Genomic DNA, 19,020 nt, shown 5'->3' on the forward strand with positions numbered 1-19,020 from the left:
ATGAAGGATAGTTTTTCAATTAACTTACTCTAACACTGACACATGAAGATGTCCACCCAGGGTCTCCCAATCTATCCACAAAAGCATTCACGTGAAGAAGGTCTTGTTGACCTGTGACAAACATGGACAGGTCTACTGGCAGCAAAGTGGCTTTCAAAGCAGCAATGTGTGTGTGCGTGTGTGTGTGTGTGTGTAGTAGGAAGAGAACTGAAATATAAATAACTCACAGCGGGAGAAACACACATAGGGAGAAAAGCTGGCTGGAAAAGGGGCGACTGGGTCAGTCAATGGGCTTACCAGTATCACGAACTCATCATTACAGCACAGCAAGATCTCAGATTAACCTCCTAAGACCCAAACTCTTCCACAGCATGCATTTTTAATTTCTCTTGATATTTGGGCATATTGGGACCCGATGAATATAAAAATAAAGAATTACCAGATTTTTTTTTTACCTGATTGAGAGCCACATGTGAGGATATTCGTTTAAAATTGCGATAGAACAGTAGCAGTATAACATCCTCGTAAGTGGATATCAGGCCCTTGTAGAGCAAAATTGAGTATTTTGGTCTAAATAACCCAAAATGTGATGTCCACATATGTGGACGCCAGGTCCTAGGAGGTTAATTATAACTGCATATTTCATTAACGCTTACATTTGCAATTCTAAATTAATTTGCTCCCTAGATGAAGGTTGTATCCTTTCAGATGCTACCATTATCACCCCCCCCCCCCCCTCCAATCTGTTGTAGCAGATGCCTGCCCCTCCCTGAGCCTGGACCTGACGGAGGTTTCTTCCTTTTAAAAGGGAGTTTTTCCTCCCCACTGTCACCAAGTGTTTGCTCATAGGGGGTGGTCTGATTTGGGGTTTCTCTGTATTATTGTAGGGTCTTTACCTTACAACATAAAGCGCCTCACAACTGTTGGTGTGATTTCGTGCTATAGAAATATAGTTGAATTCAAATGAATTAATATTGCTATTTTGAGCCTAACTCAATTTAATTTCTTTAAATGTATTAAATATTATAAATTAATCCACCAATGAACATCACACAAACATAATAAAGTAAAAATATTTTTATTTCTGCAACTGTACTATGTGCCGATCTGTGCTTTTCTATGTGAGACTTGAAGACGACATCTTTTACAAATGGCGATGCTTCTTTCCCACAAAAATGATTGGTTAGTAGGCGACATTAATCTGTTAACCGATGCATGCAAGGTGTGAAGCAGAAGTTGCCATGGCAGTGGATCCCAGTAAGAGGTTATAGCTATTAAGTTTTTAGCCACCTTTCTCACAACTGACCACCCAGAGTTGAACCTGAAATTATGTGAGGCTGATAATACAGGCCTCTGATTATGAACCAAAGATTGGTGTTTTTTCAAGAGAAGAAGTGACAAAATGTATCACCAGTGATACCTGTATTTATAAGTACATGAAGTTTGTTAGAGAGCAAACACTCCCCAAAAGAAATTCTAGTTTTCTTCTCTTCAAAGAGGCTGACTAACTCTGACAAGTATTAAACATCCACCTTCAGGCAGTTAAACAACAGATCCCGGGAAAGCTTCATTCAAAAAGCAGTAACAGCTATTGTAAATAATTTCTACACCTTCACATGATTTCATGTAATTCCACAAACAATGCTTCATTTTCTTCATTTTCTCCCACTCGAGTGCCTGGTACTTTGAAGTAATACAACAGCAAACCATTTTCCCAAACTGTTGTCAAGCCGGAGGCGTCCAAGCGTGCTTGAAAGTGCAAATTAGGTTCAGGTATTTGCAAAAAGGCCGTACAGGTTGCAAGGACGTGCTTCCCCTGGATTGTAGTCACTGGATTAAAAAATGTCATTAAAAAGTGTGAAAATACTACAGAGGGAACACTCTTAAAACTACTACATAATATTTTAATGGAAATAGAGTTTTGATGAGGAGCAGATGGTGTGTTTGAGTTTAAAAGGGTTTGTGCTTTGAGTCATAAATCCATAGCCTGAGGAAGTCTCTGACAAAAATGTAATAAAAATGATAATGAACACAGTCCCGTGTGAAAGGCTTAAACAATTTATTACACATGTGCTTCCTCAAACTTGCAGAGCTGTATGTGATATACTCGCGAGGTACGTGAATCAGGACTGGTTTGATTGTGGTTTGACTTCTTGTTTTCATTTCAGGTCTGTCACTGATAATAAATTCATTCAGTTTTCATCTATTGTTGATTTAGGCCTCTGTTTGGAATTTTAGCTCCAGTCCAGCTGGATTCCGTCTCTCAAACCAGGTATGAGGGTAAGTCTTGTGGCAAAAAAGAGGGTTAGATGTCTTTGGGAAAACCAACATGGTGCTCTGTGACAGGCGTGTCAAATGTAAGGCCTGTGGGCCAGATTCAGTCTGAGAAAGACTCCAATCTGGCCCGCCTGAATGCTTTGAAAAATGTGAAGGAAGATTTAAAGTTTTGACTTTTAACTAGATTTTCTATAGTGTAATTAGAAACTTTCAGTTTTATGATCATGGGTGTGGACAATGAGCTACCAGGACTTTTTCTGTACACGTTTATTCCTTGCAAATTGAACCCAGAGTCCAGATTTATTTCATGTACTACAGCAGCATTTCTATATCGTGTAGAAAAATGACATACTGTTATAATTGTATTTCTTTTCCTTTTATTAAGATTTTGGCGGGATTAAATGTGCAGATAAACTTCTGTTCTGCTCTGTTTGCCGTGTGATTTACAAGTCATTAGCCTGTGAATGTGCAGTCTCCCTTGGTTTCTCACTCAGATCCACCCCTCGCATGTCATCTCTGCTTTGAAAACACCACGAAAGCAACAGAAAACACTCAGCTTGACGCTTCACAATGGGACCTCGCTGACCACTGTGTGATGCCATAGTCCAGTAACAAGCAGCTCCTGTCTGTCTTCCTTCTGATTGGCTGCCACTCACCTGGCTTTGCAAACAGAACCTGGTGATGGTGAGCGCCGCTGCTTCTAAACACGGTTGATATTGTATATATTGCAATTAGCCCAGAATTTTTTCCGTGGCTCTTTGGATAGTTCCCTCTTTTATAAAAAAAACTATAAGTGGAGTGAATTTTTTCATAACTCATTGACCTGGATACTGGAGTTAGGGACGTGATCAAGTCAACAAGTCTCAAGGATCGCTCTAATCAAAGTTGCACACAATAATCACCCAATGGGTCGTCACTCATAGTGTGCTCACGGTCAATGACGAGGTCATGTTCATCATTTTCAATGGATTTATTTGTCTTACAGTGCAGCCAGTTGGTGATTCTAGAATCTGTTGGGGCAGGGGCAAAAATTTACAAAAGGCCCCCCCACCCAGCGCTGGAGGGGCCTCTTGTGAGGGCTGAAGGCTCTGCCTCCCATTTTACTTTTAAATACTCTAGGAACCACAAGTAAGCCTGTGGTGTGAGGTGCAAAGTCCTCTATTGGGGTGATACAGTACTATGAGCTCTTCAAGATTTTTTAATTTAGGACAATGATTTTAAAGTTGTTTCTGGATTTAACAGGTGGCCAGCAAAGAGGAGCCAATATGTGCAAAATATACTCTTTTTTTGTCCCTGTCTGTACTCACTGTAAGATTTTGGATCAGCTGAAGGCTTTTTAGGGAGTTTTGGGACAGCCTGATAATAAAAAATTACAGTAGTCCAGCAAGACGTTATAAATGCACTAGTTTTATGGCATCATTCTGAAACAGGATGTTTCTACTTTTAGAGATATTGTGTAAATTGAAGAAAGCAGTCCTACATACTAGTTTGATATGCACATTAAAAATGGTTCCAATATTTCTCACAGTGTTACTGGAGGCCAAGGTAATAAGATAAGATAAGATGAGACTTTATTGATCCCACGACAGGGAAACTTTTGCGTTACCTCAGCTCAGGTACAGATATCAGAAGGAAAATACAAAAAAATAAAAATAAAATACATACATATATAATATAAGTAAGATAATACACTATATACAATGGTAGCATACACAGTATGTGATTATGGATATGGTTGTGTTTATATGCAAGACATAAACTATAAAGCTTAACATAATATCCTCAGGTTTGTCTGAAATTAGAAGTAGGAAATTAGAGGTCAATCAGGGGTTTATGTCTCATAAACATTCCTGTAGTTTAACCAGTTGGTTGTAATAACCTGTGAATTGAGAGCGATTGCGGACGAGCTACTACATCACCGATTGTCTTGTTAACTGACCATCCCAGAAATTTGGGCTTCAGTTTTGGTGAGTAAAATTCTCATGTTTTATTAGCCTGGTGCTTTCTGTGTGCTGCACTGATACCGTTCAAGAATACAGCTTGCTAACAAGCTAGCTAACATTAACTGATAAATTAGCATTCCACCTTTCATCAGTCCCAAAGAATTCGACATGACTGTGGTCAAAACACTAAAGTAGAAGCTTCAAAACTAATGGGTGATGTCACAGTGATGTCCAATCCATATTTTAGATCTATAAAAACTATAATCTATAATCTATAGCTAATAGTCTAATAGAACAGAAAAGGTTGGAAACAGTGCCTTTAAAGCAGTCTGACAGTTGAGATTGCAGCTAATATGGACAACTTGTCAGTAGGCAAACCTCATTATTTGTCATTTTGTTTGAAATGAGCATCTACCACTGTAACAGTATAGGAAAACCATAATTGGCCCACTTTATATCCTGTTACTGCTCTTTAGGCATTCTAATACCTGAACCAATTGTTATCTCCAGCACTGAACAATAGCCATGCTGCTTGTGAACACCACCACTCACATTCAAAAAGCTCTTGAGTGGCTCTCTGTGAAGCAGCGCAGTCACTTTGTTTAAAATATATTCATTCCATGCAGATAAACTGAATCTTAGAGGAGTACCCTGGTAAGAAGCCACCTGTCTGTGGCGGTTTGACGCAGAGGTGCACTTGTGAAGAGGTTTGATGCGACAACGTTCACAACACAAGGCCCTAGAGGAGTTTCAAAAGTGAGTGCCTCGTATGTTTTCAGTATTTATCACAAAGGGAAGCCTCTTTCTCTCACATTCACTCAAATTCCAGAGGCACTGAAAACAAAGAATTTTATTTCCAGGCCTGTGTGTATGAGGTCCTGACCTTTGAGTTTAAATTAGATAAGTTTCAAACACATTTCTGTCAGTTATGGTCCATGTGTCATTTCAGTTTATATATACAGTACATATGTGTGTGTGCATGAATCAGGCCTAATCTATGAGAGACATATGTGGTGCAGTGAAAGGCATAAATAGGAACACATTTTGAATGTGAATCTGGATTAGAAAACATTTTTTCAAATCCATCTTTTTGATCCTTTTTGTTTGGTGACTCTTATCTTTGTTGTGCCTCCTCTCTGTGCCTGCAGAGAGCTCCGTGTGGAAAGCCAAGCACATTACGATTTATGTTTTTATTATTGCTTCAGATGGCATGTGCCCAAAGCCCAAAGAAGGACCACAGCTGGTGGGCTTACACCTCCTTTGACAACTGATGCCTGCCAGAGCGACACTGTCGATCAGAGCAACGACGGATGTCGTCACAAGTCCCAAAAACATCTCCATCAAAAGGAAAAAAAAACAATAAGTAAAGACATGGCGCAAGAGTTTGTCTGAGTCCTTTTTATTGGGGGACAATGCCACATTAAATGCTTGACAATACTGGGTGGGTTTAAACAGCCTCAGGAATTACAGGTGTGTGGCCAGTTTAAAAGGAAAATGGATAAAAAAAATAGAGACATAAATCGCTGTACTAGGGTAAAAAAACAAAAACACATAATAAACATACTTACAGAATGATATTTTTGGTATAGTAACAAACAAAAACATGAAAACACATTCACATGACAAATGAGCAAAAAGATACAAAACACGGAGCAAACAAAGATAAATCATCACGTGCAGTGAAACAGTCACAGAAGTGGAACTCCGAGGTCAGTTTAATCTTGTTTCGCACAACAGGACCCTGTCAGGTATCTCACATTAACTCACACAACACACTCGGGCTCAGCACTGTCGGGACAGAGAACAGGCAATCTTACACTGGCACCTGAAGAGTTAATATAAAAAAGGACAAAATAAATACGTAAGCTAAAAAGATGTAAACATAAAAAAAATACCCCCACCGATCCCTCAGTACCCGATTCTCACCCAACGTGTTTATAAAAAGAAGAAGCAGAGAATAGTCGTTTCTCGGCAGAACACAAAGATTTATTTTTGTTGCAGTTTTGTTCTTTTTGAAGACGAGGACAGGTCTGCTGTGGTACACAGATCACTGAAGGGCTGACAATCGTGCACCTTGTGGTCCGGCATTCCTCCTCAGAGAGAAATGACAAAACAACAACAGTAACACAAAGAAAAAAAAATCATATGGCTGCCTCTGCGTTTAACAGGAAATGAATTTCATATGACAAAACAATGATGAGTAGAACCTGCCCTCACAGAGGACCTCACAATGATGTGGGGTCATGAGCGGGGGGGATATTAAAGGATGTTATTGGATTTGTCATAAATGATAAACTGGCCAGTCAGTGCTCTCTGCAGCCAATATGAGGAAGAGGTACGATCTTAGCTGAGCAAATTCTGAACTGTGAGTCTGTGAAGTTCATCTCTTTAAGGCATAATTCCAGTTTATTACAGCTTGGGCTTTGTGAACAACACCGCTCACAGAACATATCGACTTGGTCCTGCATAAAAACCTTTTCATAAAATGTATTTAACGTTATTATTGCTGTAAGGAGCGAAATGATGTTTGTGCACTTACACTTTACTGGTCAATCCCGAACATTTAAAAAAGAAAAAATTCTAATAACACTGAGAACTCCCATTCATGGGAGCTCTGGTTTCATAGGGACTACTTGTGAAATAATTTAGAATGAATGGGGCTCTATGAAGCTCTATGTCATTGTTGGTTTATTTCAGAATGGCTTAAAATCATCCCACATAGCAGACAGGTCTGGGCCAGATCTGGTGTCAAGCCGGCACTGCTGGCTGACTTCTGGCATAGTAAGTGGTATGTCATTCAGATATGGGCCAGGCCTGGTGTAGATGGCACTATTTATGTGATGGCATGCCACATCTGGCCCGATTGTGGTTTGGTGTATGTGGCCCAGGCTCATAGAAAACAGGTCTTCCCTGGATCCGGCATCAAGCTGGCACTTCTGACTAACTGGTGTCATGGCAGAGTGAATGTGTCATGCTGTATAGAGCACTATGAGTAATCCGGGAGAGTAGAAAAGCTCTATATCAGAATTAGTCCATTCACTGTATGAACAGAGTTTTGTCATATTTCTTTTCATGCTATCATGTTCCAGCACATGCTGTTATTACATGGCTTGACAGTGTGTCTGCAACTGGCCTGTGGCTGCACACAACTTACACATGGCCAACATAGCGCAAAGAATGACGGCCCTTTGGCACAGGACCACCAGTGTGTCTGCAACTGGCCTTGTGCTGGCCCATGTGTGGGCCACCTCTGGCAAACCAAAGGGCCGTCATTCTCTGCGGTATGTGGGCCATGTGTAAGCCCATTGTGTGGGCCAGATCTGGGCCATACCAATTTTGCTATGTGGGATTGATGTAGCTCAGTTTTTAGATATGTTATGGATTATGATTGTACAATTAGGAATGGCACAGCATCACGAGCCACTTTAGGGCATCCATGATTCTGATTTCAGGAAGGAAACAAGCAGCAGCAGAGCATTTCTAGCAGCAGCCTCCTGATAGTGGTCATCATCAAACTCAACAAAGTTTGTCTTTTTTATACAATCACAGTCTAGCGCAGATCGATGGATCTCAATGCCACAGCAAGATAGACGATATGGACAAAAGTAACATTTGAATTCGGGTGTGTTCAGTGCCATTACCACAGGTGTATAAAATCAAACACCTATCCACGCCGTGTGCTTTTACACATGTTTGTAAAAGAATGGATCGGTCTAAAGAGCTTGATGAATTTGAACGTGGTGCTGTAACAGGATGTGCCCGCTCCAGATTCCAGTTTGTTGAAACCATATCATAATTTATCACATAAAAAGACATGGAGAAAGCTGTATAACGCACATATTTCTTTCACTATAACACCTCACAACGATGCCGTAACAGGCTGACGTCAGCATATTGTAATAAAAACATTTTAGCCCTTGCTCTTCGGAGGGAGCTGCGCTTTCTGAGTGCTCTTGTTTGTTTTTTGTCAAACAAGTCTCAGTGAAATATTGGCATCAAGCTGCAAGCAAATGTAAAAATAATATAATTTGAAAAAGCTTTAGAGCGCTCAGCTTCTGGCCGTCAGTTGGCGAGACTTGCTTGCAACACAATAGAAACAGAAAATCTAGTCTATTGTGGTGAATGCAAAGCTGTCACGAGGCCTTAGAATAAAACATGATCCAATTCAGGACAGAAAAACAGCTTCTTGTTATCCCGCAGTTATAGCATGAATGTAGGATGATGTTCAAAATGAAACAGAAGCCGCAAACCTCACTAAATTAAGCCCATGATGCGACTTTAAATGCGGTCGTCATCATAAAGATGAGTTCAGACTGAACGTGAAGCTAAACTAGCGCCTCGAGCTATGATTCAGCTGCTAGTCCCAGACATAGAAAATTGGCTGCATCATGCTGGCAGCTTAAATTATTCCTTTACCTTTATGAAGCGCAGTTGTAGGCTCGCAGGATAAGTTTAATGATGTTAACACATCTTTGAGCATTTATTTAGGACGTTTTGGAAATGATGAAAATATATATAAAATGTCGTCAAGGGCTTTAGTATAAAAGTCTTGGCATTTGCTTACAAAGGCTAAGTCGTTCAACTTTTTGCTAGTCTCAAGGCCACTCACATCCATGACCAAACGTGAGGAGTTTTCTTCATTTGGTGACGTTAGATTGACTTTGCTTTTCTGTATTTTTGTCGTGCAAGATTGAGTATGACAGCATATGTCGTCCAACAAGCAGGAGACTGACTGGCATTTCTCCACTGTGTTGGGAAAAAACAACAACAAATGTACATTCAGCAATGCTGTATATTAACATTTCTTTTTTTTGTTTTGATTGATTTGTAACACATTACTGGCAATGCAGCAATCCATGTTGAAAATGTGGGTGCTTTAAGGCAGAAGTTCCAAGCAACATTCATCTTGAGGACGACACAAGCTGGTCCACTTTTCCTTGAGCACTGATTTCAGTGCGTGCATCTGCAGTTTGCATACGCTGGATGTTCATGTGCTGTGTGTGCATAATATCCTCCACATGCACAGGATGACTCAAGGTGTATTCTCAGAGACGTTTGCATTCCTATTAGCATGCATTGGGCCGCTTTGATAAGTCAAGAGGACAATAAATAAAACAGGCTGACGTTGTGTGTAACAAGTGTCCTTCGGGTATCACTGGAGACATTGCCACCACCTGGTGTCTGTGTATCTTTGCCTTATTTATGAGTGCGTTGGAGTCTTCATTTATACTAGGAGGTGAGGGGGAGCAGCAGCCTGCATCATCTCAAGATGCTTTGGTGCGTGTGTGTTTATACATTTCCACAGTGCCTCGATAAGGCCTTCCTCGCTGCTGCTTTGTAGTGTCCTCAGAGATTATGCCGATGTTCTCAGAGGGCTTTGGCACTGGTGGTGTGAGAAACTGTGTGTGACACTGGTTTCTGCGGGTAGCGGCTGTAGTAGTAAACCTGGAAGAGGATGGTGATGTCCACGAAGACCTGCAGCAGGCCGCAAATCCAGAACTGCACCGGAGCCTGGGTGAGGAGGAAGTACCCCGTTTTAAAGGTGTCACCACTGGTCCACATCAGAACCATCTTGATGCTTGATGGAAACAAGAAGAGAAGAAGAGAAAACAATGTTAATATTGTAGCCCATTACTGTAGCTTTACCATTCTGTATCATTCTTTTGTTACCAGATTTACTGGAGTTAATTTTCTTTAAATTATTTTCAATGTTATTTTTCCAACAAGCACTTCTGACAACATGACAACAGTGTTGTAGAGCTTTGTCGTTCGTGTCTTCAGTTTTTCTTTTTAGTATAAGTTGGTTAGTACATTACTTCCTATTTAAAACATGATTAATAGACTTTAAAAGTCGTGTCGCGGTAATTCTCAATAAAAGCAAAGCGATTAGTAACAGGCTAGGTGTCTAGGGGTGCTGCATCAGAAATGCTGTTAGTGACTATTCTCTTAAGAAAGGGAAACAGAAAATGCTGAGGTATGCCAAACTACACAAGAACTGCACTGAAAATCGGTGGGAGCAGGTATGTACAGAGGATATCAGGAGGGAGGTATAACAGTGCCTAAAGACATCTGTAGAGCACGGTAGAGGCTCTGTCATGGTTTGGGCTGTTTTTCTGCCAATAGTGTTGACAATCTTATCAGAATTGATGGAATTAGAAATGCATAAAAGTACTACCAGAGATTGATCCACCAATTAATATCATCTGGAAAGTATCTGATTAGCAAAGGCTTTGGTTTTTAAGCATGACAATGATCCCAAACATACTGCCAGTGCACTAAAAACATACCCGGATATAATAACTCAAAATTGAACACTATCGGTCATGGACTCTCATCCCCCAGAGCCTGGACCCCAATAGCAGTGTGGGATCATCTTGACAGAGATTGGAATAATCTACATCCGAAGGAAAACTTTCAATGTATTTCAAAAAGCCTGGAGAACTATTCCAGAAGACTACGTAAATTAATAAAACAGTTCAGTCTGTGTTGAGGAATGACGACGGTCATACCAAATATTGACGTTTAGGCTCATTAGAATTGTATAAACTCTCTTTTTGCCTTCTATGCTGTATTTCCATATATTGTTGCACATATTTCAGTAAATAGCTGCACCCATTTCCCATCATCCAAAGAAAGAATAAAGAAATGAGAGACTTTTTTTTCCATAATACTGTTATTGCATCAACATGGTTGTTGCAAAAACAACAATGGCAAAAAATGTCATTAGGAAATAAAAATAGAATCCTGAAGAATATGTGCAAAATGAAACTGTTCAGTATTAATGAGTTGTAGACTGCTGTTACAGAGTAAACCAAATTACTGATGGAATAATTTGTTCTCATATTGAACACTTAGGGTCTGTCCGCACATCAACTTCCACATTAGCATTTTGACCAGACCTTTAACGCATCCTGGCTTCATTTCTATTTGGACTGATTTTTTTTTTTACTCCATTTGGTCACCAAAACCACATGTTAATGACAGCAGGACATGAGGTCTGAGAGATGCAGGCAGGAAAGAAATAGGAAATATGACACAATAAGTACCAGGGGAAATTGAAGTAATGAATCTCTTCAGGTTGCATGCTTCTTATTAACTTTGCATCCTGTGGCACATTTCTAACTATAAAATTCTGCTTCCGGTTCATACCGAGCTGTTCACAGGGTGCACGTGAGACAATCCAGGCATGAATTATGCAGTTATCGCTCTACAAGTGACTGGAGATGAGCGCCCACGTGACTTGGAAGAGCCAAAGTTCCTCTAAGCATAATCATCATCCTCTCACTGGCACTGGAAAGCACTGTGAACTCAACTAATGAGATGGAAAGGGAAGCCAAACAAGAGTCAGCAAAAAAAGAACAAAGGCCTGGGGTCTGAAAACACACTTTCTCATACATGTTATCCTCTCCCAAGATAGAAAAACACAATGTACAGCTGTGTATCAAGTAATGCGAGGACATCAGTTCAAAAATGCTTGTAAAGCTCTCTGAAAAGTTTGGCTTGGTGGTTATGGGTGTTTCCCGCTCTCTTTTATGACAGCATCAACAAATCCATCGCCTTCTGCAGAGCTCAGGTACACTCGAATCTGTTTATAGTTTGCTTGTTGCATTTTTTTTTTGTATTATTTGTTTGAGGCAGAAATACACACAGGCAATGCAGACAAAGAAAGGACTGAACCAGCAATGTGCCCACAATCCACTCATAGACGTACAGAAGGAGGACTTGTCAGATGAGCCTCCTAAAGCTACCAGCCTACAACAATGTGAACACATGCTGCGATATCTGAAATCCTTTCACTCAAGCGTGTTAGCTTGGTTGGTCAGCACTATTTGAATGAGCTTTGCAGATATCTTTTTTTCTGCCACTGAGGCAACTGCTACCCTGAATTTGAAGGGCTGGTATATATCCAGTGGTATCTGACTCTGTGAGATACTGCTGGATATGAGTTTTATTGCCCGGGTCTGGAGATATGTTTATCTGAGATTTAAAAACTGTGAAAAAGTAGAAGAAAGCATTTCCTTTTGTGGTATTAGCCTTGTATTTGATCTGTAGTGCACTACCTTTTTGCTTTTCACATTTGTGCCCTCATCTGGGTAGTGACCAAATTAATGTTTGGACATCAGACTAGAAAGCCTCTAGGTGACTGTCCTGGATCGCTCTCTACCAGAAGTGGCTCCGGGACACACAGAGCACATGCTGGACAGATAACGCTCTTTTTCCTTCTTTCTTGGGCAGCTTGTGTCCCTCTTGGAGGACCGGTTAGGCAGAGGGACTAAGGATGCTCCCGCTTAGACTGCTTCCCTGCGATCCAGACCCAGTTAAGCATCAGGATGGATTGATGGCTGGAACTCAGTTCCTGACTGTGACTCATTAGGCTGCTTGCCTTTACTTTTATCAACTTGTAAAAGCTAATCAGGTTTTCTTCTTCCCTGACACTGCTAGGCAATGAATGTGATTACCAATGAGCATTCAATCAATGTCACCTACTGAGCTGAATCAGACCGAGCCAAACTGGCCTTCAGTGTGTAATGCCAGGACACAGTGTGTTTCCATCAATGTTAAAAAATTCTGTGACATCGTTCCCCTAGAATCAGTGTTCACATATTCTAGAACTGAGAACCATTAAACTTAAGTGTTGACCAGCTTTTATTTTTGTTAATCAAATAATAGCTATAATTCTGAAAAACTTTTTATTGATATTCTGGAAAGCAGACACTAAATCTATGTCTTTGTTGTCCTGTATGGGATTCATATATTTAACCATTTCAAAGGTTTACAGAGAGTGGTCTGAAAAAGACAAAATATCCAGTGAGGGCATTTCTCTGGGTGAAAATGGGCAGAATAGATAACTCATTACAAAAAAGGTATGTACAAGATGTCAAACCTTGAAGCAGCTTTGATGTGTTGTACACTAAACTGGTTACACCTTTCCACAGTCCAGGGAAAACAACTCTGTCTTAGTCGTCTGTGATCTCAACAAAACACTTTCACCGCATTAGTCTTACTGAATTCAACACGATGCTGATTTTATAAAATACGGTCTTCATTAGGTTACACAACGGCAATAAAGTGCAGTGTTCTTACTGTGAACGTTATGAAAAAACCCAGAAACATTTGACCTGTGGCTGATGTTCAGGGCATATTTCACCGTCTGATATGAATGTTACACTAAGAAAGTAAAGTACATTTAGTTGCGGTTCCCAGTGCCCCGCGGATCCTCTGATAGAGCATCCTGATTAAACATGTCGCAGTGTGATGCTTTGATTACTGCAGCAGGTGAATCATGGTGATATGAAGATAAAGAAGAAACAATGAATCGTTGTGTTAGCAGATTTCCTGCCTTTCTATAAGCCGCTTAACAAATGTAAAAGGGAATGGGGTGGAGGAGTGGCTTGTCACCCCAACTGTGTGCACTTTAGCCACACTGGGGCAAAGCTTTGGAGCCAAATCCCTTCTTGCATTATTTATATCCCCAACCTCACCTTAGACTTATGTATTTTTAAGACGATTTTTTTGTTGGTTTTTTGTTGCAGATTTTGTCATTTTTCTTACACTCCTTTCTAACATTTCTCCAGCTCCTTCCCTGAATCTTTTCAAAATGTTTGCACTGGCATCTTTTTCCTCCATTTTTTTAAGCATGTCTCTCTCCTCATCCATTCAGCCTCCCATCAACTCTCTATACCCGTTTGTATTTGCATTCCCTATACCTGCTGTCCTCACACCGCTCTTTCTCCACGAGGAGCTTGTTAGCACTGTGAAAACAACCCCCTCCAAACATCCCCCAAAAAACCCCACCACCCACACCTCCCTCAGTGGCTGCTGTCTTAGTTATGGTGCTGAATCTGGATGTAAAGATAAGAGAGGGAGGATTCTTGTTTGACCAGTTCCTTTGGTGGTTCCCTAATAAGACGTGGCAAAGGCAGGGCTGTGGGGAGAGGGTGCCTGGCTACTTATCTGTCACCTTCTCTGAGACAAATGAGGGACGGAGAGTGCCAACTGAGCTCTGGGCTCAAATGGCAGCAGTGGAGAAGTATAAGCTGCACTGACCACACAGTTTCTACGCTGGGTTCTAGATGCATGGTATGGTAACACTGGCTAAGTACAAACTGTCTGTTTATTTGTATCCATTTTCAACATGGTGCACCAATAAAACCAGCAAAGACTGTAAACAGAGTAGTTATAAGCTGTAGAAAAGCATCAAGTTTTTCTACAGCTTATTTTTTCTCAGAATTCTGAGAAAAAATAATTCTGAGGAAAAAGTCATTATTCTGAGATTAAAGTCATAATTCTGACTTTTCTCAGAATTTTTTTTACTGTTTTATTTGTTTATACTGAGAGTCACATTTAAGACAAACTTCCACTGCCTTCCAATGGACAAAACTTGATTTATCTTTCCTTGTCAATGAAAGTGTGTTTTTCTAAAACGCAGTTTTACAATGCTAGCAGTTCTGTGCCAATTCATTCATCTTTGTTTAAAAAGCCTATAAATAAATCAGGCACACGCTTCAACCTCAGCTGTGCTATTTGCCATTTCTTGGGACAAAGCACAAACCCAGCACATGCAGAGGCCAGGGTAGAAACTGTCTGGTTCAGCGCCACAGTAGTTCTCCACTTCTGCCATTTCAGCCCAGAGCACAGCGTGCTGACATCAACAGCTAATCAGAAAAGCATATTTCAGTTCCACAATATGATGTATACAGTAAACTAGTATAAAGTTATAAGGTTTATGTTAAAACAGAGGATCTGTTGTCCATCTATTTTTAGTTGGTTTTTTAGCACATTTCTTTTTTGTGCTTCACTCACACAATGTAATTTCAATTCACTGTCTGGCACAAATTTGTAAAAAGCATAAGGCAAGGATATGAAACTGTGGAAACCTGGAGGCAAAACACCATTAACAAATTGACTATGATGAACAGAGCAGCAGTGACAACAGAGCTGTAGCATTACAGGAGGTGCTTTTCCGATGGCGGGTTGCCAAGTGGCTTACAGATGTACAGCTAGGCCTATGAGATTTGTCATTTGGATTCTATATTGACTCACTCTTACAAAGTTATACTGTGAAGGCCCGGTACTTCTCTCAGCTGAACTTTGAACTTTTGCATTTTTACAAGACAAAACAAAAACAGTGGGGTCATTCCATCAAGTTTTAATCCAAACATTAAGAAAATACTATTTCTATTCAACTTAAATGCTGAGTCGAGCAAATATGCCAAGTTCTATCACAGGGCAGCTGTGGCTACAACTGTAGCTTGCCTCCACCAGTGTGTGAATGTGAGAGTGAATGAATAGCAGAATTATAAAGCGCTTTGAGGGTCTTGAACAGCGCTATATAAATGCAATCCATTATTATTATTAAAAGCAAAGATTAGACTATCTGCTGATATTTAAGTGCCATTAAAGACAAAATTCAATCAGAAGATGGTTTATGAAGGCCCGCATACCATTTTACACAACTAACTACTAATTTACTAATTTTCTTTAAATAACGATGCTCAAGATTGTATCATTTTGCTGTTCTTTGTGGTCTTCGCTGTCTGGTTGTTCATTCATACATTTATTTACAAAAATATGACTTTAGATCAACAGTTCATTCTCAAAAGAGCTGTAACCCTGAAGGATTGAAAAGAAACAATCCCATTATCATTTAATCATCTAAGAAAGAGAAAGCAGGACCCCGAGTGATGGATCAGATGGAGAGATTTCGTGTTGGACGAATGATCTGAGGATCCTCCAGCTGCGGTGATCCGAAGCTCTGCCTGACAGCCCTGCTACACACAAGCGGTGCCATGCACCAGACCACAGGTGATGGCCTGGCTGCATCAGCAGTCAGTTCAGATCTACCCAAGGCACGTGGCAGTGTGTGCAGACAGCAGCCTGCAGGCTAAATAAGGCTCTGGCACCGTTATCTAGCATACTGGGATGCAGCTCAAAATCACAAACCTTATAAGGCTGCAGTTGGCTGTCTGGATGTCCCATTTCTGTGTTTTGTGTTTGTGTGAGCCTGTATGTGTTGTTGTGTTTTATTTGTTTAATGGTGGGCTGGTCAGCATCAGTATGTACCATCTAATAATAGCAGCAGCTTGAAAACTGTTACCACAGCCCCCCTCAAAACACAGGATACACATGCCACAAACACCCCTTTAATCCGGCCTAATGTCCTCCTTAAAGTATCTGCCTTCACAAATATTTATTGTAGACTGGCTGAGATAGTTTCACTTGGTTCCAAGACCAGTGGCACCCACATGATTCAAGAAAACATCTAAATGATCTATTAAGCAGCACTTAAACTCGTATTAACATATCTTCTGTCACTTTCTAGAATTAAATGTCAGAAAATGGATTAAAAAGCCAATTATGTATATTATGTAAGCAAATACTCCACTTTCCGAGAACACTAATAAGAACTGAACACTGTGTTTTATATTATAAATAAAAAAAATAAATGGTTATAAATTCTAGAGTACAATGAATAAAAGAATAACTATCCAGCCATTCTCTTCCGCTTATCCTTTTCAGGGTCCTGGACCCTGGAGAGGTCGCCAGAAACGCCAAAAACAAACAAACAAAAAAACCCAGTCAGAGTGAAATTTTCAGTTTTAGCAAATAGCAGCTGGCTGCAGGAGGGAATAAGAAGTATAAACGTTCGCTGATAAAAGCCGAGGCTGACGAAGATGATGGGGAGCATTCACTTTATCCTTATGATAAAAAAAAAAAAAAAAATCATAACTACTGGAGGCTGCCAATGACAAATTTGGTTTAGCATTCGAATTAAAAGAATGACATTTAACTTAAAGTTATGTATACTGGGTTATGTATACGATTATGATTGATGAGGTTAATATAACACCTGAGGGTAAATAAACAGATAACTAACATGGTTTCAGATCTGTCTTCATTAGGGTTGGGTATCGTTTAGGTTTTATCCGATACCGGTGCCAAATCGGTACTTTTGAAACGGTGCCGGTGTTCAAACGGTGCTCAAACCGGTGCTTAAAGAATGGAGAACACAAAATTGGTCCAAAAACCTCTCATGTTCAGCTGTTTTTTTGTAAAAAGATAACAATGTTAGCCTTTTCTGCAGCTATGGGGCATATATGGTATCACTCTTGGCTGGGAGCCGTGCTTAATCAATGGAAAAAACACAAACTTTGTCCTAAACCTCTCATGTTTAACTGTTTTCCACTTTTTCTTTGGTCATTTTAGCCTTTTTGGCCAGGGTGAAGGGAATATCTGCCATCAAACAAGAAGACAGCCGCATGTAGCTATGATGATGTTTGCTAGTTCACCTTACATGCATTAATGTAATAACGTGGTTAGCCTACTCAACGTAAATTACACACGAACAACATTAAGCTACTCACACAGAGAAGAACGGCTGCTGCTGCCATCATCATCCGTCATCATTTCTGCTACACTGGCAGGGCTAGGGGCCAGGACTCTCCTCTTCGTGTTTTTGGGGGATATTGCTAACTCCGGGTTCGATAACAGGCAACCCACGCACAGTAGATGTGCTTGGTGTGAGGTCTCGCAGCAAGCTATCATACGGCGCATTTCTGGGCTTTTAAAAAAAACGCTATGCGTCGCCAGGTGTTTCATCAGATTTGAGGTGTTACCTCCTTTGACAGTATCACAGTATCACCTTAAAGCACTTGTTGCAGGCTGCTGAGTTTGCATATTTTGCTGTGAAGTACAGCCAGACTTTTGACCGCTTGGCCTTGGGCATTTTTAATCTGTAGCTCTGCTCTAAAAGAACGTACGTACCTGGACCCGCCTACTATCCTCGGAAACGTAAAATTATTGGCTAGAAGTGTATCACAGCTCAGGAAAAAAAAGCACCGAAATAAAGCACCGAAATGTGCGCTGCTTTTCGGTCTGGTTACTACCGTTTATGTCAGAACCGGTGCCATCATGGCACCGGACACCGGTACCCATCCCTAGTCTTCATGGACATGAGCCATGTCTTCCTGAGTTCCCTTCATGATTAAAAACAACAACAACAACAACAACAACAATAACAAAACAGCTTTGCTACCTCCTGTCTGGTGCAGCGATGGTGTATGTCTACACGCTGAGTACATCTGAAATGATTCATAGCAATATCTACCCCGCTTCAACTCCACCCACTGCCTACTGGGGAGTGTGGAGACATGCACTACTGTGAGTCTGAATATATAAATACTAGAAAGTGGTGTAACTTAAAATATACCTACAGTCAGAGTGGGAGCTTGCTGCCTGGGCCATTAATTGAGAGGAAGTCAGCATTATCCTTTACCATGTGGACATGTTTTTTTTTCCTTTTTAGTTCCAGGCACTTACAGAAAGTAGTTCTCTTGTTTACATGTGTGCATTTCTCACTTCCTCTTAACTACACATACCCCGAACACAAGAACAAACCTGATAGTAACACTGCAGCCGAGTTCTAACCTTGAAAATTGTAAATGGAAAACACAACATCCTTCCTTTATAGATTTTTGCTTCATATCACCACACACACACACACACACACACACACACACACACACACACACACACACACACACACACACACACACACACACACCTTGATTGTTGGCTGAGGTAAGTAACCTAGCAACAGCCTGCCAGACTCAACAGGTTGTGCTCACGGGAAGGAGAGGACAAACAATAAACAGGACTGGAAATGACAATGTCCTCCTTTTGAGGAAGATTTACCTTCAGACTGTGCAGTAGGGTAACAAAAGAAAAAGCAGAACTAACAGGAAGCTTCATGTTCTCACAGACTGGGGGCTGGAGTTCTTTTGGCTATATTTGAACTAAC

At 40.6% G+C, this 19,020-nt stretch overlaps 1 protein-coding gene and 1 long non-coding RNA gene across 3 annotated transcripts in view; one reads left to right on the forward strand and one right to left on the reverse strand.

Moving 5' to 3' along the window:
* The first annotated feature begins 3,982 nt into the window (after positions 1 to 3,982).
* LOC120727184 lies at positions 3,983 to 6,399 on the forward strand. Its single transcript, XR_005694448.1, has 2 exons — positions 3,983 to 4,976; positions 5,426 to 6,399. It is a non-coding gene; the product is annotated as an uncharacterized LOC120727184 (long non-coding RNA).
* A 1,361-nt stretch (positions 6,400 to 7,760) lies between these two features.
* The window catches only part of LOC120726753 (solute carrier family 66 member 2), a 34,809-nt gene continuing 23,549 nt past the window's right edge, over positions 7,761 to 19,020 (reverse strand). For both annotated transcript variants that reach the window (XM_040020655.1, XM_040020656.1), the window contains one exon: positions 7,761 to 9,798. In XM_040020655.1, coding sequence (XP_039876589.1) covers positions 9,588 to 9,798 — 211 coding nt within the window. In that variant the 3' untranslated portion in view covers positions 7,761 to 9,587. The remainder of the gene's footprint in view (positions 9,799 to 19,020) is intronic.

This window comes from Simochromis diagramma, unplaced genomic scaffold (genome assembly GCF_900408965.1).
Source record: "Simochromis diagramma unplaced genomic scaffold, fSimDia1.1 OVJJ01000753.1, whole genome shotgun sequence".
Lineage (NCBI taxonomy): Eukaryota > Metazoa > Chordata > Actinopteri > Cichliformes > Cichlidae > Simochromis > Simochromis diagramma.